General features: G+C 39.3%; 1 protein-coding gene across 1 annotated transcript in view; it reads left to right on the top strand.

Annotated features, from left to right (window-relative positions):
- Window positions 1-3,334: 3,334 nt before the first annotated feature.
- Window positions 3,335-26,770, top strand: part of dip2ba (disco-interacting protein 2 homolog Ba) — a 70,581-nt gene continuing 47,145 nt past the window's right edge. The window contains exon 1 of the mRNA XM_036592298.1: window positions 3,335-3,588. Coding sequence (XP_036448191.1) covers window positions 3,504-3,588 — 85 coding nt within the window. The 5' untranslated portion in view covers window positions 3,335-3,503. The remainder of the gene's footprint in view (window positions 3,589-26,770) is intronic.

Raw genomic sequence — 26,770 nt, 5'->3', positions numbered from 1 at the left:
CTAAAAATGTGATAAAGGTTTATCAATTTTATATCTTTTTGATCGTTTGTTGTTATAAAGCTGCTGGGTGTGTCTTGATCACACCGCGCATCCGATGACAACATTGATGGGTTGATGATGTGCATATATGGTTTTATTGTGCACACGTTTGTGTAGAAGTTAGGGCTAAAGCATTGCTCGCCACTCGACACATATCTCACATCTACTGTCCCAATGGTGACTGTAGCGCTGCGTTGTATTCTGTGCTGGCACTGTATTCAGCTAGCAAATCCAGGAAAATGGGAATATGAAAAAAAGGGGAGGAGAGGGAGACTTTCATATTAGCGATTTATTGTTATTGGCACTTTTTTTTTAGATTTGTTCTTCATTTTGTGCAGCAAGGACTACACAAATATCTGTCATAATAAAGGCTTCTTTAACCCTTTTTTTAATACTGAAATGTAGAACATGCTTAGAACATTCTTTCTTTAATTTAGGCCTTCTTTGTTTGTCTCTTATCATTAATCATGTAATCTTTTGGAAGATGTTTTCATTTTTGAAGAATAGTGAGAATGCCTTAAGAGAGATTTGTGTTTTATGTTACTTCTTTTTTTCCCCCTCCTCTACTGATGTTGGCTGCAAGAAATTTGAAATGTGTCCTTTCTGGACTTGCTCCGTAATTTCAATGTTTAATACCATTAATTTATTCAGGAATTAGTTAATGAGAGTTAATTTGAATATAATCCCTCTGATATCATTAGTATCATGAACGACGGTGGTTTATACAGTATTTAGTTAGAGAGTTATAAACATTGAAAAGAAAGGGTTTTTTGTGCTTTTAATTCTGTTATGGGTAAGAACGCACTCCCGGTTGGACTGATTAATTTTAAACTTTATCCTCTTACTGTATATATGTGTACTATATAAATGTATTTACTTTTTCATGCATGTTGAAGTGGAATAATATGAACACTTGCCGTGCTGCAGTTTTGATTAAAGAAAAAGCAATTAAACAACATTCAGATGTCTTCGATCGTATGTGTGCTCTAAATATTATTAGAACTATATATTAGAAGTGTATAGTAGTATGTACTTATAGTACAGCAGAACTATTAGAAGTGTATAGTAGTAGTATTTGTGTGTATGTGTGTTGAAGAGACACTCTGTCCAAAAAAGTAGAATTTAACCGTAGCTACATCTTTTGTAAACACATTTACTTGCATCCCAAATTGGTGCCACAGTGGTCTTTAGGGTAAGATTTTTCAGTTTAAAGACTAGTGAAACCCACTTATGATGTATCTTGAAGGTGGGAAGACCCTTTGGCTTGATTTATGTCTTCAGATAATCATAGATGAGACTGCATTACTCCACACGACAAAATTGACTCATTGGTTGTGGAGGACAACAAACTAAAGACCGCAATTAGCAAGGCAGCTAATTGGCTATCTTGATTCTGTGTCTAAATGGGTAACAACTTGTATCTGGCGTCCATTTTGTATTGAATAAAGACAGAATTTCTTTATGAGTTTGTTTCCACGACTAAGGTAGGAGTTACACGAATGCTAGCTTGGTTGCATCATTAACCTATAGCTCAGAGGCTAGGCTAGCAGATACTACAGAGATCACCACTGGTTCTATGGCGTATTTGCATAATGCATACAGAAAACTGTAGTGAGAGAACACTATTAAAAGAAAGCGTGAATTCTGTAACATCGATGAGGCTGAGGGGGGCAATGCTGTGCTACAGACCGCTATATAACATGGCAAATAACACATTAGTTCTAGGCTGGAATGCTCTTTTAAGTTTAGCTTTAAGGGATTGGGCACCTAAATATGGGCCATTTTGTTGTTCAAGGTGACTAAAATATTTCTTTATAAGTGAGGTTATTCATTTCAGCAAAGTGACAATGTGATTGAAAATGTACTTCCAGACAGAAAGTAAAACTTCTCACGAGACTTTAGATGAAAAATACAGAAGTAACCCTAAAAGAAAGCTATCTACAGCAAGGCTGGGTTGGCATTCAGTCATATTAATAGTAGTGGGTAATAAATAAAGGAAGCTATTATTATTTTTGGAACAAAATTTCCCAGCCTTGCCCCTGGGTTTATTTTACACAGCACAATTTCTTAGTAGAGGTCAAATACGGACTAACAGTTACCCAGTTAAGAATGTCTCTTAGCTTTTCTATTTTACACACTTATGGCCTTAAAATGTCACTCTACTGTACATCTGCTGTAAACATGCCTACTCTCCTCCTACAGTGGTGCCATAATAGTCCTAAGAGTTATATTTTCTGGGTTAGAGACCATGACTTTTTTCCTTAGCTAAGATAGATATTACATAACATGACAAATAACATTTTAAATGCTAGTTTTAACCAGAATGCCCCTTTAAGTTTTTGGGCTAACATAACCCCCTTAGACATTTTAGTGGTTCTCCAGCTCTAACTCCCTTATTACAATCTCAAGAAGGGCCTGTTAAATGAGCTGATGAGGTGAGTAAGGTGAAGAGCTGCAACACTAAACTCTGACGGAGCTCTTAATGTTTTTGTCATTCGGGTCACTGAATTGGAAGTTTTATGTCAAGGCAGCTGGACTCCTATTATAATCGTGCAGACGTTTCCTCCACTTGAACTGAAGAAACCCTGTGAGAAGGCCCTGAACACTGAAACGCCTCCAAGTTTACTCATGTCCAGCCGCTTAGACTGTTTTGTTGAACGCTGTTCTCCCTGTGCCGTTGAGGTGTTCCTCTCTCCGCTAGAGGGCGCAGCTGCTTGTCCGCGGAAGCGCACACGCTGCACGGTAAACTTCGTCACGTGACCGCGTCCTCCCGTCGGTTAGTGGTATGAAGTTTGATTCAGTTTACCCAACCGATTCATTTGAACTGTTCATTGTAATGAATCGCACGTCCGATTGAATAATTAATCTGGGGCCACAGTTTGTGAAGTCAACTTTAATGTCGTCTTTCAATAAACTTTATTCTCCTCTCCTCATTGACTAGGCAACTTTAACCTCACCTCCTAATGATTAGTGAAATCAAACTTATTCTCACCTCTCCCATGTTTGTCAAGTCTACTTAATACTCCTCTCAATGGTTGGTCAGGTCAACTTTATACTCAACTCCTCAATGATTAGCCAAATCACCTATTAAGCCAATTCAGAACAAAAGGTTGTTTTATTTGTACTATGTTACTTTTAATATGTTATTTATGGAGAAACGTTCTAAAAAATGTATAGAAAAAGAAAAAATACAAAGAAAACGTCAGCTCAGTTGGATTTGAATTCGGTTCGAGCAGTTCACTGAAAAGACTCGATTCAAAAGAACCGATTCGCTAACGAGTCGGTACATTTCGCTACCGCTACCGTGGGTGCGAGTTCCCACAGTTATGGCGGAGGGAGCAGTGCTCGGATTGGCTTGCTGTTACTCACGTTTGAATATGAGCTTCGCGTCGTGATCGGTGGATTTTAATCGGCACAGCGTCTCTTATCAGGTCGAAAAGAAGTTATAGAGCGTCTCTACAGCGATGGCAGAGCGCGGCGTGGATTTGGCGGCTTTACCGAAAGAGGTGAAGGAGCAGTTGGCGGAGTTGGAGCTGGAGCTGTCGGAAGGTAACGAGAGGACTGAAGGAGACTGGGCTCACCTCCCTTAACATTAACCTAGTGTACTCATTTAAGACTGGATTAAGGCTTATTCCGCAGAGACTGTGTGGCGGAAAGAGTGCTTCTCACGCTCAGAGCCACAGCTGAAGTCCGCTTCTCCTTCGAATTTTCCCGTTCCACCTTAAACAGTGCAGCAGTTACGTTAACAGAATGTAACTGCTGCACCATTTAAGGTGGAACGGGAAAATTCGACCAAGAACCTGTCTAATAGGAAACCAACTTCAGCCTCGTTAATAGGTGTCAGTTCGCTGGTGTATAATGGGTGTGAATGAGGGCGATAATAAGCTTTCCTGACACCGTGTCCTCTTAACGGCCACACTGCCCTGTCTTTGAAAATTGGCTAGCTAACCAGAGCTTCCTTCTGTAGGTTACAGCCACCTAACCGAATCTGTTCGTGGTTTTATGTAGTTAGCTAAGCTCAAAAACGTGAGGTGTCTACAGCAGTGGTTTGAGTGATGGGGAACTTAGAACCGAGATCATGGCCACTCGACACAAAGCAAGTGTGAGCAAGCTTTCAGCTCCTGTAGCTTTCCTAGTTTCCTCAGGAACAGATTTATCTTGTTGAAAAAGAATCTGAGTTGGTGTTCACTTTCAGTCAGAGCCATTCAAGGACACACAACACAATACAACCTTCAGTGGTCGGATATGTGACCAGTAGCTTAGCAAGAATCTCCGTATTCTGTTTTTTCTTTCTTACTTAAGCCAAAGGTGTTTTCATGGCTGGTGTCTGGAAGCCTAGCAGGTAGAGCTGTAACAACACGTTTTAGGTGCTATTCTGAGGTCAAGGTTTGATTTGGTTTTCAATATTTGTTGTCATTTATGTTTTATGTCAATCTCTTGATTCTACGTGACTCTAATAATACACTATACAGGCTTACAGCAGATTTCAGAACAAAGGACTGTGCAAAATATTGATATAGAAAACAGTGCAGCTCAGCTATGAACAACACAAAAGGAAATGACATACACAAATGCCTTGTTTTCATTGACAGTGGTTTCTTTGGAAAATGGCAAATGAGACTATCGAAAGAGATACAGTTTTACATTTTAACACATTTTCAAACAGGTTTTGCTTTTCAGTTTTTTTGATGGTGTATTGAAATCATTACACCATGACTAACTAGCAAGTCATCAAACTTGCCAAATGTATCAAGTGGTTGGAAATAGGGTTGGGCGATACTGCAAATGTCTAACATCGCGATACTTTTAAGACGTTTTAATGATACACATTACTATTATGATATGTAAGCTTACTGACGCTTGTTAAGATGGAACAGACAGAATGCACAAGCACTTTACACTGAGTTCCTTGATTTGCTTTCATTGTGCTGCACTGCGCTAAATCCATGAATACAAAGCTGATTATGCTCTCTTTTAATGAGAAATTCAGTTGTTTAGTGCTCTTTAAGTGCCGATGATATCCACAGTATACTCAGAAAAGCAGGTTGTGATGTAATTCATTGCAATAATGATGCATATCTTCATGTTGCCCATCCCTAGTTGGAAAATTCCTACAAAATTAGTCTCATTAGACCACATTCAGCTAGTATACTTTCTATCAGGCAGTCAGCAGTTGCTTTTGGTGTCTGCCTGAACTGAAGCACCAGCGCAACCAGGAATTCAGCCTGAAAGCACAATAGCCTTTGTTGTCGGCTGGATATTAATGTGCTTTTGGAAGGCTATGCTTGCCAGCTCAGTCCCTTATTACAAGTAGAATAGAAATAAGCTGCTTGTGTGTACGTGTGTTGTGGAGGGACCGTGTGTATATGTGTGTGGACTCAGCTGAGTAATACTGTTACACAACTGGGACCACTCAGTGTGTGGGTTACACTCTGAAGCAATGTGTTGTTATGCTTATCGAAGAAGAAATGGCCATAGCAACTGTAATCAGAGAAGCCGTGGTGATAAAAACTGTAAACACTGTGCCTTATGGTTGAGCGAGGACATATTGCACCAGATTGGCAATCGGTGACGTTTGGCTCTCTGTGATTCATGTGAAGTTGATTAATTCCACCACGTTATCGAGGCTCAGTGACTGTGAGAAACTACTAATGATGATACAAGGCTGAATAATCCACACGCTGCTGTCCTGAATGGGTCGCCGTAAGGTGCGAAACCGTGAAAGAGGTTGTGTGTGTTCAGTGGGGTGTTTTTAGGGCCCGGGGGCAGGTGAGCGAGGCCATGTTTGTGGTCGTTTGGATGGCTGTGGCGAGTGGCTTTGATCCTCCTCCCTGCGGGACAGCTGTTGACCACTGCAGTAGAAACCCCGTGGGATGGTACTGTGAAAAAGCAGTGGGCTGAATTCACTTGACTTGATTTGAATGTGTACATCATTTTCTACATGAGTGAGATGTTACATCATTACAGATTTGCTTTTCAGTTGAATCGCTTTTGGTAGTGATTGTGTTGATATATTTTATTCATGATCAAAAGAGGTACTCTTTAGGGATGTGTAGTATGATGGTATTGAAAAAATTACATCACAGTACAGGAGCTAAATGATTTGGGGAAAATATCTGATTTTTAGAAAAAATACTGTGATTTAAATTGCAATTATTGTCACAAAAATATCCTGGCCTGTTTTATTGCCAAGAAATCTTGAATATGCACTTTTTCTGGCTTCATACTTTAGCACAGTGTAGTCCACACAAAAAGTCCACACTTAAGGCTATAGGCATGTCACTACTTAAAGAACACTGTCTACCAGCTTGTTTCATTACAGATAGAGCTTAATAAGTCCTGTTTAACTGGATATAGAACAGTGCACTATGCAAAACGTTTAATAAAAAAACACTCATGGTTCGTATTCATCAAACCTCAGAGAAACCAAATATCCTGATGTGTGTTGTATGTTGTGATATTATATTTTTGTCACATCGGCCGCCCCTAGTACTCATTTGATACCACTTAATTCAATGCAGCACTTTTTGAAGTGTACTACAGCTCTCGGCACCTGAACTGACTCGCTCCAGCTGAGATGACTAATATGACTCACATCATTAACTGACCAATCCCAGTGTGCCCTGCTTTAGCCCTAGCACTTTTTGCTCCCCAATGTCACTGGGCTGGGCGCTGTCAAGTTGTGTTTGGCAGTATGTATGTGTGCAGAGTCAGACTCACGTGTAGAATGTGTCTTCGCCTTGCTAACTGTGTCTGTTTAGACCGCTACAACCGTGCACTAGGCACTGAAACAGCACAGTATAGACTAAATAGCACATTGTAGTTTAGGGCTGTACAATAAATAATATTTTTATCGCTATCACGATAAACACACCAGTGTAGTGGTAATGACTGAACGTATCAAATGACTTTGTACATGCAGCACAAGAGAGGCCTCATTACATTGCTGACACAGACTCTTAGAAGACTAATGAGTGATTCTCTGCTCTCCTAAGAAGGAGAGGAGTAGCTGAACAATTTGGCTAAACTGCCAATTATGAAACACAGTGCACAGCTCAAAAACTCCTCCGTCCTGAACTACAAGCCTGTAAAAGTGCCTCGGACATTAGGATTGTTCTCACACCTAGTGTTGTGTTTTCATTGTGCAAGGCAGAAATGACTACTGTCACAGCAGGCATGTGTGATAACTAAGCAAAAATGAAATAAATATGCAAAAATATATATTCATTCTAGTGTGCCTATATAACAATATTTATTTGTTTTATAGCCTTAGAAATGGCTGTTTAAGTAATGCTGAAAATGTTAGTATTTTCTTTTTATTTTACACAATAATGGATGATGCTTTATATTTTTGTATTTTGCTGTTTGTTTAAAGAAGTTAGTTACATTTCTTTTTATACATCCAGAAAAAGAGTCTTTACATGCGTCACATCCAATCAGTGGCAAGCAATTTTAATAATAATTTATCATTTCATCGCGATATCCGATAGCTTTATTGAGCACCGTGTTTTATGTCAATATTATAGCGCTGTATTTTAGTTATATTACTGCTTACTGTAATTGCAGTATGCTTAGTCTTCATAAGTGATCTTGTGACAAAGTCTGAGGGGAGCTGTGAGAAATGTTGGGCTAAAAGTGGGTAGGAATGTTGACTTATTAGAGTGGGTGTGAAATTTCTAATTCAACCCAACGCTCAACATTGTCTGATGGAGAAAGCCTGTTGTTATAGCATGGATGTAGCATAAGTTAACATGATTGAAAAGTTCTCCCAAAAAAACTCCAGTTAAGCATGAAGGATGTGTGACATGCAGTTAAAAAACATTATATCTTGCAAGCAAAAACAGTTCTGTTGTTTTTCTTGTGTTATGTTTGTTGGATCGTATGAATGCCTTGATTCATCCGAGCTTCTTTGATTAGTCAGGAGGTTCACAACACAGCACACATTCAGTGATTGATTTCCGGCTCATTTCCATATTTAAGTCTTCTACAATATCAGGATGTCAAAGGCAGATATTATGATAACGATTAGCAATTGATACATTGTTCAGCACCAGCTGGCACCAAAGGAGGTGTTAACGTTTGTGTCTTGCTGCAGTTGCTCCTTATTGTCTGTCGATGTAGCCAGACGACTCGGCTTCTACATCCCATTACAAAACAAACGTCCAGTGTTCGGTTGGCACAGTAACAGCCCAAACGGAGCTGCGCTGTTGTGGTCACCGTTTGATGTTGCCAAGTCTGCTGTCCATCTCAGCATTCTTGACCTGTCTGTGATTTTGTTCCACTGAAGGCCGCAGTGGCCTTGCTTCGGACGCGGAGAACAGAAATGCCCCACATTAAGGAGCTCAGCTTGGGTTGCTCGGAGGAGAAGATAGGCTGGCCAAATTGCTGCCTAAAAAGCAGGCCGTTTCTGCAGGCCACCAGTGATCATTGGGACACAATGGGGACCATTGAGCTGATGAGGACCATGGTGGCTAGGAGCTGCGCTGGCATTTAGGCCATTCGACTGAAAGCTTTGTGTGCTGAAATGAGCTGCTCTGAGCATGCGGGGTTCAGCCATAGTATGTGCGCACTTGTTTTTGTACATTTTCAGCCCCAAATATCCTGACTTTATAGGAAGATCAGAGGAAAACAGAGCAAACCTACAGGGTCGGCACCAACAAAATGATCCAGGACTTGGTAAAGTACAGAAAGGATCCAGAGTTAGACCTGCATATGTGTACTTACTTAATAAACATATCACTTATAGGTGGTGCTTTCGTAAGTAGGATACATGAGAACATATTAAATAGAACATACTTTCATCTGTAATACATGTCATCTCTGTCCAAAGGAAAACATGTGTCTCTCAAAAAGTTACTTTAAAGAAGGGGGCAAAAACATTCTTAATTTTTAATTAATATATATAGTGGGTTATATACTAGTTCATCCAGTATACCAGTTGAATGCCACAATTAAGTACAGATAACGCAACGTACAAAGTTTAGTCATATTTCGAGTTCATGTTTCAGTTCATGACATAAAGGAAACGGCTGGTCTCTTGGGGTTAGCCTTTAGCCTTGTTAGGAAACCAGTCTGCTTGCCACACTTCTGGTTCCTCTGTCAGATACATCAGATGACACCATGATCTCAGGGCCTCGTCCTCATGATAAACCTCTCAGCTGCTACTGATATTGCGAATGACAGTATATTTACCAATTTTTAACATGTTTACTAAATAATAAGCCCCTGTGGTCTCTGGCTGTTGGACCCATCTGGATTTTTTATCCTTTAAACCTGGAAATAGACAAAAGAAAGTTTACTTAAAGTTTTAGAATTTTGGGGAAAAAATGAAAAATACATAATGAAGATTCTGCACTATTTCTAGGTCACTGTTCAATTTAAGCAAATGTGTGACCCTGACCATGTTCAGACCATCTGACCAAGGCCAGATTTTTTTTTTAGTGTTCTTTCTTTCATTGAAGCTGGTGTTCAGAGCACTCTCAGGTGGATTTGATCTCCTCAGAGGCTTTTACACGCTCTCATTAATCAAAAGAGAGAGACTATAGAGAGTAGTATAGAGAGTAGAGAGTAGTAAATACTAAGAAATTCTGAAATTCATCTTCAAATTTCAGAGATTTGCCTTTTCACTCAAATTGTTATGCTGATTTTACAGTGTATTAAATTAGACAAGAATGCAAAATAGAAGCATTTTTAAAACTGAACATCTACAACCCCACGTCCTAAAACAATGTGTGAGAGAACTCAGTGTTGATCATCACATGAATGGTAAGCCGTTAGGAAGTTTTCTACAGTATCTCTGAGGGAAATGTGCTTCATTAACCACAGTCAAATGAAGTGTCTCATGTTCACGTTTGACGTGATCTTTGACTGTGGTGATGTTTACTCTGAAGTTGGGCTCCGGCCAGATTGTGTAAGGGGATCTCTGGTGTTTTATAACCAGATTCAGACGTAATGAGAACTCATCATGATATGCTGAAGTGTTATCTCTTGCCAACTTTGCTTGCCAGATTAATCACAGATTTTCATGAATGATTAGTCACAGTCCTGAATGCTGAGGCCTAATTCAAGCCAGGCAATGTCTAACATTGTCTAGGCAGAAGATCACTTATTCCTTAAGCCCCTCTTGAGAAGTTCATAGGTTTGCCGGGAAAAATAAACAAGTTTACCTGGATCTAGTTGCTTAAATTACATTAGTCGCTGGATATAGCTGCGTATGGAGACGTTTAAATGTGGAAGCATCTCTTCTGCATTTCCGAAGGGCTTTTGCTGAACGGAGTCCAGTGCTGAAAATGGCTTCTTGAGTGTTTGTTGTAATATAGAGCTGATGTGCGTAATGTATGGGTATTGATTGTGGTTGTGGAGATGGTGCTCCTTATCACTGCTGCCACTGATGGAGAGGCAGATTGTGGTCAGTTTCTTATCTAGGGCATGCAACATCATCCCGATCCAGTCTGAGACATGCTCATTATGCTTTAAGCTTCTGAATCATGAGGGTCTCTCTCTCTTTCCCTCTATCTCACTCGCTCTGTACATTTAGAGGCAAGCAAGTCACATGTTAGAGTGGACAATGTGTCAAAAATTTAACACCACAATACATTTTCAAGATATACATATCATGACAATTATTGTTTTTGAGGTTTACATGCGAGTTGCATTGGACAAAATGTACCAGCAAGGCAGTGCTAATGAGTTAAACATTTGTAAAAAACTATTTTAGAAGCAACAGGGGACAAACATGTAAAATCAATCAAATAAGATGATATCATAACAGGTTGACATCCAGTCAACTACTTGTTACTGTGCAGTTTATGCAGTTACCATACACGGGTTGTTGCTCTTTACGGGCGCTCTTTAATTGGTCTAAATTTGTATTAATGGTTCTGAATACCCCTGATAAAGTCAGAAAAGCATATCCTGACGTCATTTATCACTCCATTAGTCATAAGTCATAAGCCATCCCGACAGAGGAAGTCCGTACAAAAGTGCATAAACCCGACACTTGGGCCACTTACTAACTCTAATCTCGTCATTTATGTAGACTGCTGTAGTAAGAAGTGGTTCTCTGGTTGTTTGCCTTTAGGCAACAGGCCACATCTAGAGTAAAATTGGGGAAGCCATTGTTCCTCCTCGAGTTTACTGACCTGCAAGTTCTAAATATGGTTGGCCTTCCGTAGGCAGCTGTGTGTTGTCTGGAACAATTTGCGTGCAGAGGTATTCTGATCACATGACCAGCATCATCACAGTTCCCTTTTTTTTTTTAAAAATAAAAGCCGTTTTGTTTTGTTGGACATGTTAATGGGGCAGAGGTTTAGTTCAGCCTCGAGGCATCATGCAAACAAACAGTAAACTCTCACATGCGGGCCTTGCTGTAGTGAACTCTAAAGCGTCCTCAAGACCACATTGTGCTGAAAACTGACGTTTATAGCTATTAACCCTAAATCTAATGTTGTTGTTGTTTACAAGCAGTTCATTATTGGTCTGAATTTGGCTTTATTTGATGCTAAAATGTTCTGAACGTACTGGCGATACCCACATCCTCAGTATATTGTGAAGTAATTTATTGAGTCTCTAGTCATAATTTAAATCATATTAACCACCCTGACAGAGGAGGTCCATTGAAGAAGTGTCAGTACTACTCCAAGAATACCCATAATATACTCATAAAAGAGTATCATGATGAAATTTATTAGGATAATAAACATATATCATATTGACCACTCCTGCAGTGCTGAGACTGCTGAAACTTCTAAACCTTTATAGTGAGTGACCATCACTAGATGAATACCATTCTTTCAAATCCCGGGGGATTTTTTTCACAAAGTGACTTTTCTTTATGCCCTGTAATCCATGTGGTAAATTCAGACAGATGGAGCATGATCAGATGTCCGAGCTTCTCTCTTTCTTTCCAACAAAGACCCTGAGGCTTTTCTCCTGGTCCTGGGCCCAGTGGGCCTTCCTCCCCAGTGTGGTTTATGTAACAGCCATATCTGGGCTGCCTTTGGGCTGTGAATAGTTAATGCTGGCTCTCTTTCTACTGCAGGCTCCTGCCGGGTGGTGAGGCTGAATTATTAACACGGTTTCATTAAACGCAGCAGGGGTGGGCCCCTGCCTTTATTCCTCGGCACCCCCCGCACGCTGGGCTGGGGAGATCTGCTCCGTAAGTGAAAGTTAGAGTCAGTGTACCACAACGGCCTGAGAAGTCCTACCTGTTTCTAGTGGGATCTCCCACACAAGCAGCATGATGGTATCGCCAGCACACAAACTGGAACCTGTTGGGGAAGAAAGAGTATGTTTCAAAACACGAGTAGGGCTGACTGACTCTGACCTCACAGTGATTTGGTTTGATTAGATTACAGTTCTTTTTGAAATTATTCAGGGTATTATGGATTTTTTACTACAGATAGGTTAAAATTTTGTTTAAAAAATACTGTTTAAACAAATGCAGCTGAAGTATTTGCACATTAGTGAAATATAGCTGATAAAAACAGTTCGCCAAGCCATTGTTTTAGGATTTTCTGTTTGGGAATTGTCAGGGAATTTTTTTGTTTTATTACAGTATAACATCAAAACCGACCTTGAAATCAGTTGAATCATCAACCTCAGAGGGATTTGTGGACTGATGCTAATATCCCATATTCTTCATGTTCTTCATCTTCCGATTCCGAATAAAATGTATAAATTGTGACTACATCTACCTGGATTTGCATCGCAGAGAAATATAACACTTATTTCTGTAGAGTTGCAAATGCAGTAAAATTTATAAAATGCAGATATATGTTGATATACAAAGCACAGATCATTTAAGAGTCTAACAGATTATGTTTTATCCCCACATTCAACATTAGCAGTCTACATAATATAGATAAAATAACATTATTCGGTCCCTGTGTTGGGCAGCTCGGTTGTATCTGCCCAGTTGTACCTGCTAAGTCAATTTAGCTGGCTAGCTAATTTTGTCACTTACAAAAATGGAATTCACTTCATTTCCAGTACTTCATTTCATCCATATGATATTTACTGGAAGAGTTGTAGAGACGCCTTCTTTTCTCCGTTGTCCTCTTTCATTTTGAGGTGGAATGGCAGAGCAATGTGACGTCAAAAAAAGAAACTGGCCGTCACACTCAGCCGTTAATTACAGTGGAAACGTTTTGGTTTTGTTGTTCTCACTTGCTCATGTCGCTTGCTATTAGGACAAGGTCCAAATACACTTTTGGAGTACAGTAAATACATCAAATATCGGTTTGAAGCACAATAAATAATACAGTACATGTGTCATCTAAACGTCTGTCTGATGGCAGTAATTTTTTTATCATTTGTCTGCCAAAATCAATTATAATACCAAACACATCACTGGCGTCAATCCAGTACTGGGTATCTGATACTAGGTATCGGCCCAATATCGATAGCAAAAAAGAATGAATGTGAGCCATCCTGGAAAAACTCACACTGCCAGTGTGATGTGATGTTAGCTGTGCATTTCTTCCAGTTGGGCAGTAGAGTGATTTCATGGTCTTCCTTTAGACTGTGAGGTACAAGATTTCAGTATTGGCATTGGAAAAGGAAAGGTAGAATTGTGCCGTCTCAATCATGGGTGCTTAAAGGAGCATTACACAGTGTAATTAAAGGGTCAATACATAAACAAAGTCACTCTAAATGGTTTGAGGTAATATGCACTGTTCTATGGAAACGTGCCAAGACAGAATTGCCTAAAATTTATTTTTTAAATACATTCATGGTGGAGAGGTATGTGTAGGGCATTGTACGGCAAAATGGTGTACCAAGAAAATGTGTTTTTTCAGATTTATCACTATCTTTCCATTATCATCATTACATATAAAAACCCTGAAGACACACACAGGCTTACTCGTGGTTTTGGATAGTAAACAAAATGGTTACATTTGCTTGCTAGACATTGTGACCCATGATTCCAGTCACCACCACTGTGAAGAAATCAGAGTCAATGCGTTTGTCTTTAATGCACCATTTCACATCAATAAATGTTTACATACCAACAACTGAATCATGAAGAAAATTTGTAAAATCAGTGGAGTTCTCCTTTCATACTAACATTAAGCTGTAAACTGTGGTTCGGTCACTCTTTAGTTGTCCAGATTTTCTGTAGGTCCTGTATGGTCACATTAGCTTGGCTGTTGGTTTTTAGGAAAGCACAGTGTCTCTCTCAGATAAACCCCAGGCTGTAGGTGTGAGCATTTTGACCTGTCTAAACCTGTGAACTTGAAGAGATCAGTGAACAAATCCGATTGAATTTTTCCTCTAAACAGGCAAGTCCAACAGATTCTGCAGCTTTTTTTGGTCAACTGAGACGCCTCTTTTTCTGTGTTACTGCAAGCCTGGTTTTCCCTCCAGGGAGAAGCTTCTTACACACACACACACGTGCACAGAAACTGAGAGAACCAGTTTTCTCTGCATTTGTCTGCTTCTGTTTGCTTACTTTGTGTGCTCTCCAGTGGGACTTGCCTCAGTACTCCTGTGCACTGTGTAATGAAGGACATGACTTAGTGAAGGTGGGCCCTCTTTCTAAAGCACTGCACTTCACTGACTACTGGACTAACCTGAAGTTTCACTCGGAGGCCCATACATGAGGTGCTCAGCCAGCATTGCTCAATTTCAGCACTTCCATGGAGTCTGAAGCTGGGATGATCAGGATGACAAGTGCTGACACCTTCACTCAGAGATACCACAGATTCTCTCACTGTCAATCAGTCATCACTAAATAAGACCACCAGAACCTAATTTGTACTGATGTTTGGTCTTATTTGTGCTGTTGTTGTTTCTAGAGGGACCACCTTTTTTCTTTCTGTTACTGATAATGAAGTCAAAAGCCTAATATAGCTGTTATGATATGATCCAACATTGTTTTATTTATAATGCACCAAGTTAATATTTCTATTAGAAGCATTTCACTTAAGATCAAAGACAAAATGCTCAAACAACTCAAAGAAAAACACGGTAGTATGGAATATGAACATGACAACAACGCGCTGTTTTTAACAACAGAATTATCACTTACAGGAGAAGATTTTCCTTCCACTTCTGTTGTGCACATTTTGAAAACACACAAAAAAACTGGATGGAAAAGCCAAAAAAAAAAGTAGTAGCATGAATACTTTTTAGATTTTGTATGGAGTGGAAAAGTTGGTTTATTGATAAACGTGCAAAAAAATGCTACTGAGAACAGATTTTTCAAATAACGGGAAGTAAAATAATTGCTTCATCTGACAATAACAAACATGGCGGCAGATGAAAATCATCAACGCCACTGATGTTCCCAGGGGTTTGGCAGGCAAAATGGGACAGTTCTCATTAAATGGGCCACTACCCTGCTCCGCTTAGCTTCTATAAAATGTTAAGGTTACAGCCACGTACAGCTCACAGATGGAGGTAAAAAAAAAGCTCTATCAAAAGCTAATAAAGGTTCGAATCCCCCCACGCACAGTGAACAAGACCCTTGTCTCGTGCCTTATGGTTCAAGCATTTGATGTTATCTTTGGGAATTTGCGCAGAAGTGTAATTGATGAAAATACTGATTAATTTGTGTTTTCTTTTACCAACTTAAGGGAATTCATTTCAGATTTGCAAAACTTTTAAATGGAAATTCACCCTCATAGTGCAATACTACAGTTACAGTTACTTATGCCAACAATACCTACTTGTTGTTAAATTATCATTAAACTATATGCAGCATGACCTACTTTAAGCTTCATCTTGTGTTGAGCTGCAAGGAATTCTGTGATACGTCAGTCTAGATTTGTTGTAAAATGAGATTCAGTTATTGTTTTTGCTCCGATATCAGATTCAGCGTTTTCTCCTGGTACCAGCCCAGTACTGATGCTGGGCATCATGTTAGTGGCATCTCTAATTATTAGGGATACGCAGCGATGTGTGAATCATATTTGTATGAGATGCATGTTTTTCTTTGGAACGATTTGTAAACCTTTAGAAATAAATGTAATATTTCTCTGTAATGCTATTCCAGGTGGATTTTATGAATGTATCAACATGACATGTACATGTGAAAAATATAAAATTGACCCCATATTGGTGCTACTAATTGATTCTGATAAGAGAGTTATCCAAAGGTCCCAGTATTCTTGTTATGACTCTAGTCACTTAGGCTGATGTACACGTGTTGTTTTTCACTGACTGCAGTTCTGTTCCTCTCGGGCTTTGACGTGGTTTTGTTACAAGCTGGCAGATGTACAAAGTATCTGTAAAACTGACATCCATAGAGCAGTAATTCCTGATTACATAACTGTCTCTTTCAGGGCATAAATTCTGCCCCGTTACCACATAGCGGAGTGCTCAGCCTCATGCCAGTGAGTGAAAACTGGCCAACAGTAACCAGGAATCACAGCTGTATGGATTGTGTTACCTACAGTCATGCATGTCGTTGCTACAGTGCAAACTTCCTGTTGTCACCAGCTTGGCTTACCTCTGAGATGCAAATTGATCCTGTCTGTCTGGAAATGAGCTGATTAAACCTTATTGACCTGAGTGAAGTGCTAAGTTGAGTAGCAGTTGGGCAAATGTGCTTGTTTCAGTAGACTTGCTTGCTTCACTTAAATTTCTCAGGCACTGTCAAAAAAAGGCACAGGTTTACACAACCACAGCTTGCAGTGGCGATCATGTAACCCAAACAGTGTTTAAAACTGCCTTATAGTTATAGATCATAGATTATCAGTGTGTATCTAATGCTTGTGGATGAAAGACATCCAAACACTGCTTAAGATGATTTGTGTGGTCCTGCATTGCAAGCCTGGTCAGTTGATTCTTATTTGTAGGGAAGTAATATGAGGAAATTAAACCTCTGAATGATAGTCATTCAGCTTAAACTGTAAACTGCTTTTTTACATCACTTTGCCTTTCAATTTAGTAACAAGAAAATCTACTCTGAACACTTCAAAATCAAAAAAAAGTATTTGTGTTTAAATGGTCGTCCTCAGGCCAGTTATTGCCCAAGAAAACAAAACCCATTGATAAGATGGTCATTCCCCCTCTCTGATAGTGTAACCTTCCCCCATTTATCTTTTCTCTCAGTCTTTCCTCTCTCCTGCCTCGCTTCCCCTGTGCTCTGTGTTCCCTCTCTGTTGCATTGTGGGTCTTTCTGGATCAGATTATTAGCAAGCCGATTGTTGGGAGAGGGTGTGGAAGGCGTTAAGCATTTTAACAGCGTTTGGTCACTTGCTAATTTTAAAGTCAACGTTGACGTTGTGGATATAAGAGAGCGTTGGGATATTCGAAAGAACATTTGACATTTAGGCTTACAAAAGGGCCAAAACCAACACATTAATGGAACCATTGAAACCTCTAAGGATGAGGGAACAAAAGGTTTTAGGATGTGCTTTAATGTGTTGTTTTTGAGGGATATTCTTACCGTTTAGTAGACCTTTAACAATGACAGTGGGTGTGTTGTATGTAGTTATGACACAGATGCGATAGCGGGCTTCTGTATCGTGACTATATCAGAAGAAAATATCAGAAAGAATTTGATACAGTCCTGTTACACATCTGAAGTAGCATACGCTCACATTGTGAGATTGTTAGCTGTGTAATTCTTCCTATGTTGTAGTGCAGTGATTGATATTCTGTTGTTTGAGTAGTTTGAGCATGATAGTCTATTTTTTTACGTCTAAAGTCAAGTCCTTCAAAAAAAATAGCTAGTTTTAAAGAAAAAAACTGTTAGATCAGTATCTGCCGATGCTATAAGGACCTACATTTTGGGAAACTGAATGTTTGTTTTTTGAAATAAGAGTTTGATGTAGTGTACAAGTTAGGTCAACGTTATATCAGAATGTACAGATCTCTCTCCCCAGTCCTGATATGGAAATGAAAGGGACAGCAGTGTTTTTGTGGTGCCATGCAAACCAATGCATTTACATATTTATGCTTATTCAGTGTACAGCAGTTTATCCCTGCCCATTCACTTTGAAGTTATAAGGAATGTTTTAGTCTGGACTGCATTATGAATGAGGCAGCCAATCAGTACAGAGATCATTTACATTTATCACAGTGCACATAGATCAGGCTCAGTGCCGAGAACAGTGTGTTTAGTTCTAAAGGAGTAAAAAGAGGTTAGAAATGGTCAAGTAAAAATGTTTTTGAACCGCACAATCATAATATGTGGGAGAAAAAAATGTAGGATCTGATCCTTTTAGTATTGGTATATGTGTCGCAGGGTAAAAGAATGGTATGGTGCCATGTCTTAACTCTAAACTACACGTCAGTAGCCTAAACCTGTATGCTTTAAACACCTTGTGTTGCCGAAGTGGCACCCTTTTTCAGGAGAGGTTTGAAAAAATGTAATTTTGGACTGTGAAATGTTCACACGGTTGAAAAGGCAGCTGGCACTTGGTTTAGGGTGGAGGGAGGGGAGAAAATGAGTCATGAGATTTTGATTACACAGCAACAATATGTGAAGGGGAAAACGTATTAGATTTTAGTAAATGGAAAAAGGCAGGAGTAATTGGGACGCATGTTTGAATCCTTCAGTTTGCTCTTTGTCACTTCCTGTACAGTCATCTCTTTATTATTGGAAGTTGTAGAAGTAAGTCTTGGGCTTTTTGTCTGAAGGCCGCGCGTGAGTCATTAAGTATGGGTGCTGCCTGGAGGAACGAGAGAGTCATAAACACGTGACGTCACGAAGAGGAGCGAGATACGAGTGCCACAATGCTTCTCTTTCGCAACGAAATACGGATCAGAGTTATCTCTCCCTTCCTCCCTCTCTCCCACTGCTCCAGACCCTCTCTGACACACCCATGTCACGCCTGGACTTGTTCCACATTTTGAGCACATGAAAACGGAAGGACTACATCATTGTTTGCTCTAATCTCGTGTCACCTTTTGACTGAGAATGTTTTAATCATCAGACAAACTTGGCTTTTCGGTCTGGATTGTGTCAGTGTTTATTCACTGAATAAACACTTTCAGACCGTTGGGCTTTCCCTTGTTACCCGTATTTGTCCTGCTATTTTTAAATCTGCATAATGATGTCACCAGTTTCCAAGTAAGCCGTCTAGTGTCTCCCAGGAGCCTCTGTGTGGAGTTTAAAGGAGCTATTCTGTTTGGATGAATTGGGGTGTATTATAGGCCCTGAATTATTTTGATCTCAGGGAAGAGCTCAAGTTTCTGCTGTGTGTCGGTTTCTGTTTGTTTGAGTGGTTTTGTAGAGGGTGGGGTTCCTCTGAGCAACGAATCACTCAGAAAAGTCTGTAGCACGTACAGTATTATTTGCGTCTAGAGCTGTAACTATGATTATTAGTTATGAAGTGACTCAAGAGTCAAGATTTGTCATATGCACAGAGAAACAGACAGTTACACTGCACAGTGAAAGTCTCACTACATTCTGGAGCACAAGTTGCATCGTCAAAATACTAATTATTTTGATGACAATTGAGTAAATAGTTTTCAGCATAAACAGAACAAAAGGAATTCTGCTTTTTCACTTTCAATACCAACAGTGATACCTGATCCTCAAGTATCTGCTCATACAGAGTACTGATACCAGTCCTTACGCTATCTAACATAACTGGTGGATAGGTGCCTATAAATCCTGATATTTATACCATTCCACTTTTACATGCTCCTATTTTGGTAAAGGCAGTGGTCTGTGTCACAAGTAAAACATACTAAACTTAAATAAATGACATTTACTGGTTGGATAACTTCACATGAGAATCGTTTCAGAGCTATAAAAGGTTCATGCAATGAGCTTTTTTATTGCTGCTTGTCTCAAATGTGAAGTAATCCCACACCACCTACGTGTTGCTTGCTTTAGTGAAGCTCCATCTATTGCCGTGCATGTTTTTAGAAATTGCTTAATGTTAGCAGTATTCAAGATGATACTGATACTGTATTTTGGAACCGATACCGGTGGAGTATCAGTATTAATGCAACACCACCAAACAATAAAAATGGTCTAATCAATAGCAAACCACACCTGAACAGCCTTTTAGTGATTCTTTTAAGATTCTATAGATTACTTTATTTCAATTGATAAACAAAGATAAGGACTTTTTTCCAATAATATAAAAACAGTTTGCTGAAGATACATGTACAAAATGCTTCTAATATAATCAAGTATTTTGTAGGAAGCTGTTTAAAAAAATAATAAAGTTTTTAGATGTACCCAGAATGGTGAGCAGAGCTGTAGATGATTCCAAAATGACTGAGAAAGAAAACCTTGTTTTGTCCAGAAAATCTTGTATTTAAAAAATGGTGAGAACGTCTCAGGGCAGATAAATTACTGTAAATAGACACCAGCCTTATTGAATGTGTTTGGGATTATTTGGTTTATGAGAAGCATAAAATGCAACCAACTTCTGAACTTGGGAGGTGTGTGAAAAATATCTTTGCAAATGTAAGAATGTAAGGTGCAATAAAGGTGACTGGACACTAGGGGTGGGAATCTCTAGGCACCTCACGATTCGATTACGATAAGAGGGCTGTGATGCGATTATAAAACAATTATCGATGAATCTTGATCCGTCTTTTTTTTCTATTTAGGATTTCTATTTTCTCACTGTCTGAGATCTTGGTACTTTTAAAGAAAATTATTTGTAATGATCCATAAAGAGTTTACTTCCAATATCTTTTATTAATAAATCAAATTGAAGTGGCAAGTGAACTAGTAGGCTCTCATTAACTGCTATGGTTTGGAGAAAGGACAAAATGGCTCTTCTTAACATTTGTGTTGTGACTCCTGATCTAACCTGGCTTTTAATGCAGAGGGAGCCGGTCGGATTTCTCTCTCATCCGGTTGTGTTTTTGTTATGTGCCGCCACAGACTGTCCGGGCGCTGCACTTCCGCACTTTCAAGTTCCGCTTTTTGCGTTCCGTCAACATTATGTTATAAATTAAATATTTAGAAAATCGATTTTTGACATTTGTGAATCGATTCAGAATCATTCACGTCGGCATCGCGATGCATCTAAGAATCAATTTTTTCCCTCACCCCTAGTGGACACGCTAAATGCTCAAAAACTGATATTTTGCTTAGTTGTTGATGCTTCAGTGTACTTTTCTTTTCAAGTAGGTTTTCAGCCTTTTTCTGACATTAAAAGTGAAAAACTTGTCCTTTAATGGATTTTGACTAGAAATTTAATCAATGAAAGGGTGGTCTCTGACTTTTCACGGTACTGTATATATAAAATGTCCATCAGGGCTTCACATTACCATTCAAACTCATTGAGAAAGTAAATACTAATCAACTGTCTTGAGTTTAATTGAGCAGTTGTGATGGCTCTGATTCCGTCTGCTGTCTGTGTGACACGCTGCAGAGTTGATCATTGACCCCAAATATGTGCTCCGGCCCTGAATCGATAACGCACTTCACTGATCTCGTTAACAGGCTCTGAGAGAAATGTTTGTGGAAGTAATTCTGAGCCCACGTGTTAATTAGCCCACTGCAGTTGCACAACATAGTCAAATAACAGGCTACTGTTAAATCAGCAAGTTCTTAGCCTACAAACAGAAACACCTGTCTATTGTTAGCATTGTCTGTTTATTTAGTGTCAGGACGGTGTGTGTTCCCTGCATTTTGAGCACAGTGTGTTGAATGTGTTGACTCACTGTGTAGCTGGAACTCACTGGGCAGGTTTGGCGTGTGTGAATGACTGTATCACTGCGCTGGTGGTAATTGCAGTGATATCTGAAACCCATCTCTGATTGAAGTGCATTGTGCTGACTGCACTGCCTGTGTCTGTCATGTCTGTGCGGTTATGACTTGTGACACTCTTTTTCGTGAAGTAGTAGGCCTCTTTCGCTTTTTTTTCTCTGTCACTTTCGTGCACACACACAGGGTTTTTACGGTGAAGGCTTGAAACGTTTTGTTTCTTTTTTACAGAACAGCACAGGCCTTTTCGTTGTACAAAAGGAGTTCGGTTATTTTGTATCTACAGGCAGAAACTGGTTCATTTACTGACTGTCTTTCCTGTGATGGTGTTCATCACCAATAAAGAGTTTTTTTTTGTTTTTTTTTGTTTTTTTTTTGTTTTTTTTTTAAGTATACATACTACATACTTTGTGGGCCAATTGACCACATGGAACACACTAATACCAGTACTTTAAATTTGCTCTTTAATGGGCCAGACTGGCATTTTAATGTATTAAATGGAAAAGTAGTTGCCTATTAAAATAGCATGAAATCAGTGAAGTGCTAAATTGGAAGTGAGTGGCTACTGACTATTTAGCACAATAAGTCATGCATAATGGGCTACAACATTTTGGTACAGTTATAGCAGCAAATACAGTATAAATGTCCTTTACCTCGTTGTCTGTTTTTGCATCATAAAGTTACAACACAAATTTGCCAAAATAAACAGAATGAATAGTAGGGATTCAGAATCAGTCAAGATCAAAATCAGATTTTCAGTTGTCAATTCATAGTTTTTATTTTGGCTGATTTATGTTGCAGTTTTGAGGTAAATAAGGTGAGGCAGGTAAGTTCACTCATACTGTATTTGAGTGCTGCTTCTACACAAGTACCAGAATGCGGTACCATAATTAAGCATAACTCATACTAGATAGTCAGTTTACTCTGACTTTCAATGTAACACTTTTTTTGATGTCATGTTATTTAAATGGGCAACTGATTTAAAATTGCAGAATTTAAAATGCCGGTTTGTCCCAATAAAGAGCAAAAAGTGTGTGTTTCATGTGTTTGTTCAGTCCACACATTGTGAGCTACAGATTAAAAATAAAGGCTAATCAAAATCGGCCAGTTTGGCTGTAAACAAATCAGACTCGGAATCAGCCATAAATATTCATGATCAGTGTGTCTCTAAAAAACAAATTACCAATTGCGTATTAGGTCTGCACAATTTCATTCAGTCATTATTGTGATATTGGCCTTTGCAGTACTGATGTGGCAGAAGACTACAGTATGCAAATGAGCTCTCTGACCAGTTATGTGCTGTGATCAACCACAGTTCCAGATGAGTTTCTTTGGGTCTCTTGATATATCAGGTTATTCATGTAATAAAAATAAAATTAATTTGTTTAAAATATTGCAGGGCTGTTTCGAATCATGTCGCATTATTCATTCACAAGTCTATCGCAATAGCAGTATAATCTCGGTGCTAGTGTTTTATCGTACCAATAACAGTTTCGGTTTTGATGTAATATTATAAGATAATGCAAATATTGGAAGGAAAGAGAATTAATCTGATGCACTTCTGTAACAAATCTAGCCAGTGCTGTTGTGCCATCTCTAATTTTGTCTGTATCATGCAGTTTTCTTCTGATCCTTCCCAGCAGTTCAGACTCACAGCAGTCTGTTCCCATGAGACTGCATCTGATAGGGGCAGCATGGGGTCAGTGAGGTCACTCAGGGCCAAAGTGACCTTGGCTCCCTCCAGTGACCCCTAAAGGCCTGACTGTTTCTCTCAAGAAGGAGCTACTCAATCCTGAAATAACAGCACCCGCCTACTTCAGCAGCCGCACCTGTTTGAACAGTAATGTGGAGACCACGGCTGTGCTCGAAATATTTATACCCAAATGACCTGAAAAAGAAATTGGTGTCACTGATACTATGTTTAAAAGGAAAATTTCGTCTTAAACTCTTATTGTCACAGTTTCCTCAGTTGTCTATTAACAATGTCCAATCGCAAAGGTGTTTTTACTGCAGGTTTACTTATTAATCAGATGTGTTAAAGCGCAACATGCAACGAGTGGATTTTATTAGTGGCTTCGTTACAAAGCAGGAAGTAAGAATTCGCAGTCTTGGAAAGTATGGGGCATTTTGGGGAAAAATCGCTCCAGCACTTCTGTATGTACTATATTGTTTAATCACAATCCTTCAGATGTAATATGCAACATGTCAACAAATCTGGTGCTGGGGATGAGCATTTTAAATTAAATAGTAAACATTTTCCCCATTTATCAGAAGCTGAGTAGTAAGAAGTAATTTGAGAGTATTTGAAAACTAAAACTAAATACTAAACAAATACTAAACAAAGCAACAAAGGCCACATAGACTTAGCAGTCCTCGTAGTCACTAAATAAATAATTTCCAGATGATTTTTCATCAGTTTCTGTATGTATGTCTTCGTACTTCAATAACATCCATGCTTCTTCGTTTCATCATTGTTCTCATTCACAATGACTCCCCTCTGTACTGAACGCTATTCGGCAGTTCCTTGACTTTCCGCTCCAATCAAAAATCACTGTCATTTCAAGCCAGTGACTCAGTTGAGAAGTATTTAAAGGCCCCATGTCATTCATTTTTTTTGTCATTCATTCTCCATATGTGTGATTTCGTGTACCAGTAACAGTTATTTTTACATAACCATTTCTTTCCTCTCTGTAGTCTGTACAGGTAAACAGGCTGGTTTTGTTACTGTGCCTTCAATGCTAGTGTATGAAAATGAGCTCTGTTATGATTGGCTGTCCCGCAAAGGGCCTCATTCATGAGGTCCAGGCTGAAACAGTTCCACATCTTCAACAATGAATTCAGCTTATGTTCCATGTATGGACTGAAGAGTTAGAAGTATGAAGCTTTAACAGTGTTTACACACTACATCAAAACTACTTCTGTTTCAGAAAAGTATTTTGGTCAACTCAGCTTTGAAAAACAAACCTTAGCATAAACAATATGTCAATATAAGCTCCACAGTAGCAGATTTATTTATTGAAAACCTGATTTCTCATTATGTCTCTGTTCTGGCAGTAGACTTAGTCCTGTGAGAGACTAATGTGAATGAGCTATGCATTCATGCATTCATTCATTGTTTCTGCTTCAGTGATGTGGGTTTGAGGAAGTTGAGGATGGGTTTGAGGTTCAGCTTAGTGCTGAGGAGTGAGCTGTGCTTGAGTGGGGAATGATGTTAAGGCCCAGTGTGGTGAGAGGAGTCTGTGGTGAGTTACTGTGGTTCAGTGAGGCTCCAGTATGGACTTGTCCACATCTCCCACACCCCCAGTTCTTAGCAATCCCCCAGAGGCAGCATTCATCTACAGCAGAAAATCACACACCTACACATCAAGTTTAGTTTAGTTTAGTTTCTCTCTCGCTCAGTTTCTATTCATTGAAACTACATTGTTATGAACATATTTGGTATTTCCAAAGCACTCAAATCAGTTTACCCATGTATTCACATGTTTACTGTCTATAAGAAGTTTAGGTTAAAGGGAAACTCCAGTGATTTTTTCAGTCATTCAGGGAGTTTTGATGTGCAGTGGTTCAGAGAAACTTACCAACAAGATTTCTTTACAGTGATGGTGATGGGAACCAGGGGTCACAATGTGTGCAGTGCAAATATAGCCAATTTGTTTGCTATCAAAAATGACCATAGACTTACACGTCTTCTAAATTTTTATGTGACATCGATGATGGTAAATATGTAGTAGATCTGGAGAAATATGTTTACAACAAATGCATTTGTCTCTCCACCATGACTGGATTTTACAAGTATGTTTTACACCAAAATCTTCTCAAAACTCCTGTAAAGCTGTTTTATTCATAACTATTTCATTTAATGACTTTCTGTCATTTTTTTCTGAGGGAGCTTTTGAGGCAGTAAATGCATTGGATGTCTGGTTCCTATCAACACCACTGTGAACAATTCTGCCTCAGTAAGTTTCTCTAGAACTGAGCATTTCACACCAAAACGTTTTGAATGATTTTGTGCATTTTGAAAAATTAGTGGAATTCCTTTTTTAGCGCACTCATTCACAGCATGCTCTCTCTCTTGTGCGCTTTCTCTCTGTCTCTCTTTCTCTCTGGCACAGCCTGTCACTCTCTGTGTTTTTCTTGTTCTTCACATCCACACCCACACACAGCCACACCCTCACAGCGTACATTGCTCATTAGTGTCACATTGAGAGAGCTTACTGAATTACCGTGTCCCTATTTGCCAGGTTAAATGAGGCTGCAGCCCAGAGGGATGGCCTCAGTAATAGAGTAGACTCTAGTGACACTGCAGCAGTGTGACTGTACACTGCTAAATGAAGCCTACTTTACCCTCCTGCACAGCGGCCATGCACTTCATTACTGCAGTACATTTACTGTGTCTTCACTGTCCGTTTTTCTCCTGACTGCTCATTGTGTGTGTGTGTGTGTGGCATAGTTGTGTGGTTCACACTGTACTGGCCTGTGCACTGCTCCTGGATCACATCCCTTGTCTCAGAGCCCACAAACTGTACTTAGCCTATCTTAAAGTTAATCTTGTAAGGTAATCTTATAAGAGTTTGCACAATTGAATTGCATTGTTTTTCTCCTGCTGAGAAAACTTATGTTGATTAAAGCATTAAGGGCTTAATTCACCCACTGCCTAAATAGTTGGGATTCCTGAGGATCCAGCACGAGCCTGTGAGCTTGTTCCACTTACTGCGGTTATGGAGGCTTCTTACCGTAATCTGTGGAAACTTCTGGGGTGGTGTGAACAAATGTAAACATTTAGAATTAGCCTAGAGCACACCTGTGCACCATGGAGGGGACAGGATTAGTATAAATAGCCTCAAACAAACTCCTAACTCCTTTATATGGTGTAAGTGGCCACCTGCTACAGCCAGAGGAGGGGGTCATTACATTCACCAGTAACCATATATTAACATGTTTACTAGCTGTGAGACATTTTACAACACCTTGTCAAATCCATTCGCACCAAGCGAGGTTTAAGGGCCTGTTCCTTCATAGAGCATTAGTGTTTTGAAGGACTTTCCAAAGCATTGGCTGCTAAACATACATATTATATTGTGCAAAAGTCCACTGTTCATT

The sequence above is a fragment of the Colossoma macropomum genome, unplaced genomic scaffold (genome assembly GCF_904425465.1).
Source record: "Colossoma macropomum unplaced genomic scaffold, Colossoma_macropomum, whole genome shotgun sequence".
Classification (NCBI taxonomy): Eukaryota; Metazoa; Chordata; class Actinopteri; order Characiformes; family Serrasalmidae; genus Colossoma; species Colossoma macropomum.
The sequence above is the reverse complement of the archived record's forward strand: the minus strand, read 5'-3'. Positions and strand labels throughout refer to the sequence as shown.